Source organism: Myotis nattereri (assembly GCF_964212035.1).
Source record: "Myotis nattereri genome assembly, chromosome: 15".
NCBI classification, from domain to species: Eukaryota; Metazoa; Chordata; class Mammalia; order Chiroptera; family Vespertilionidae; genus Myotis; species Myotis nattereri.
In genome coordinates this window covers 54254108-54255703 of record NC_138090.1, presented here as the reverse complement: position 1 = coordinate 54255703, position 1596 = coordinate 54254108, and the positions used below count along the sequence as shown (strand labels likewise).

Genomic DNA, 1596 nt, shown 5'->3' with positions numbered 1-1596 from the left:
CAGAAATACCATGTACTACTTATGAAGAACTTGGACTAAGACTGTTGGCCCACATAAATTTGGGACGTGTTGGGCTCACATCCCCAGGGGTCTGCCCACCAGGGAAAGCACCAAAGCCTATACCCCTGGAGACCCACCGACACAGGGCCGTCCCAGGGAAGGCAAGCAGCCAGGCTGGGAGGACATAACCTTTACTGGGTAACATAATCTCCTTCAGTCACTTCCTTGTAGCTTATCAGTAGAGCAGTGACCTTGGAATAGCCCTTATAATGGAACACAGAGATTAACCTAGACAGGATTAAACACAACAGAACTAGATTAAGAAACGCCCTAACCTTTGGAATAGAATGGATAGGATTAAAATCAACTGGTATAAATACAGATGTAACCAGGAAACAAAGACCTAATCTGAGACCCTGTGTTTCCAACATGGCGGCAGCGATGGATGTGGATACCCCGAGTGGCACCAACAGCGGCGAGGGCAAGAAGAGCTTTGAAGTGGAAAAGTGGAACCCACTAGCCCTCTGGGCCTGGGACATCATTGTGGTTGATAACTGTGCCATCTGCAGGAACCAGGTTATGGATCTTTGCATAGAATGTCAGGTGGGCCCGGTATCTGCCACTTATGAAGAGTGCACCATTGCATGGGGAGTTTGTAATCATGCTTTTCACTTGCACTGCATCTCTCGCTGGCTCAAAACACGGCCCGTGTGTCCGCTGGACAACAGAGAGTGGGAATCCCAAAAGGATGGGCACTAGATAAAGAATATTCTCCATCAAGCTCAACTGTTTTGTTATTCATTTAATGAATTGCCCTCCTGTTAGTTAATTGTAAGTTAGATAGAACTGGGTCTTTTCCGCTTTCTCTTTTCAGCTTGCTATTCCTGCAGTCCTATCGTGTTCCGGGTCAAATAAAATCCAGTTGGCTTCTTAAAAAAAAAAAAAAAAAAAAAAGGGAGAACCTGGTTAGAGAACCTGGCTAGGCTGCTGATCAACTGAACGCTGTCTCCATGTCATTCCTTCTTCGCCGACTCCGTCCACACCTTTGGGAACCCCTGGACCTGCTGGGGGTGGACCCCAACAGCCCCCAATGGAGGCATTGGCCCCGAAACCAACATAGTAGGGCGGCTCAGGGTTGAGGCAGAGCCAGCAGTCTGCTGTTAGGTTCGGGGAGGTCTTGTTGAGGAACTGGAACATTGCGTTCAGTCAGGGTCCCTAGGAGTCCTTGGTGTGCCGTTGGGGCCCGGTATGGGGTGGTTGCTGGAGGTGGGGACTGGCTTGGATCCTTAGTGGACACTGTTATGGGTTGGCTCAGCAAGATAGACCACCAACTCAGAATTTAAATTTAAGAGCCTTTATTAAGCTGGCCAGCTGACCACAGCACCTATCTCCCCCTCTGGGAGATTCGGAGCATGTGGCAGAGATCAAGGGTGCAGTATGATCCTTTATAGCACAACAGTGTAACCTTAGACGTTCCTAGAAAGTTCATAAGAACAAAGGGGGGTAAACAGAGTCACACCTGGCTGGAGCGTATCATAACACATTGTTTTTCTAAGACAATCTAGCAATTTTTCTTCTATGGTTCCTAACCCTGAC

General features: G+C 48.2%; 1 protein-coding gene across 1 annotated transcript; it reads left to right on the top strand.

The window, feature by feature from the left end:
* Positions 1-429: 429 nt before the first annotated feature.
* Positions 430-759, top strand: LOC308531543 (E3 ubiquitin-protein ligase RBX1-like; the record flags this gene model as incomplete). Its single annotated transcript, XM_081108503.1, has 1 exon — positions 430-759. One exon carries the CDS (start codon positions 430-432, stop codon positions 757-759), a length of 330 nt encoding a protein of 109 aa, XP_080964629.1.
* Positions 760-1596: the final 837 nt, after the last annotated feature.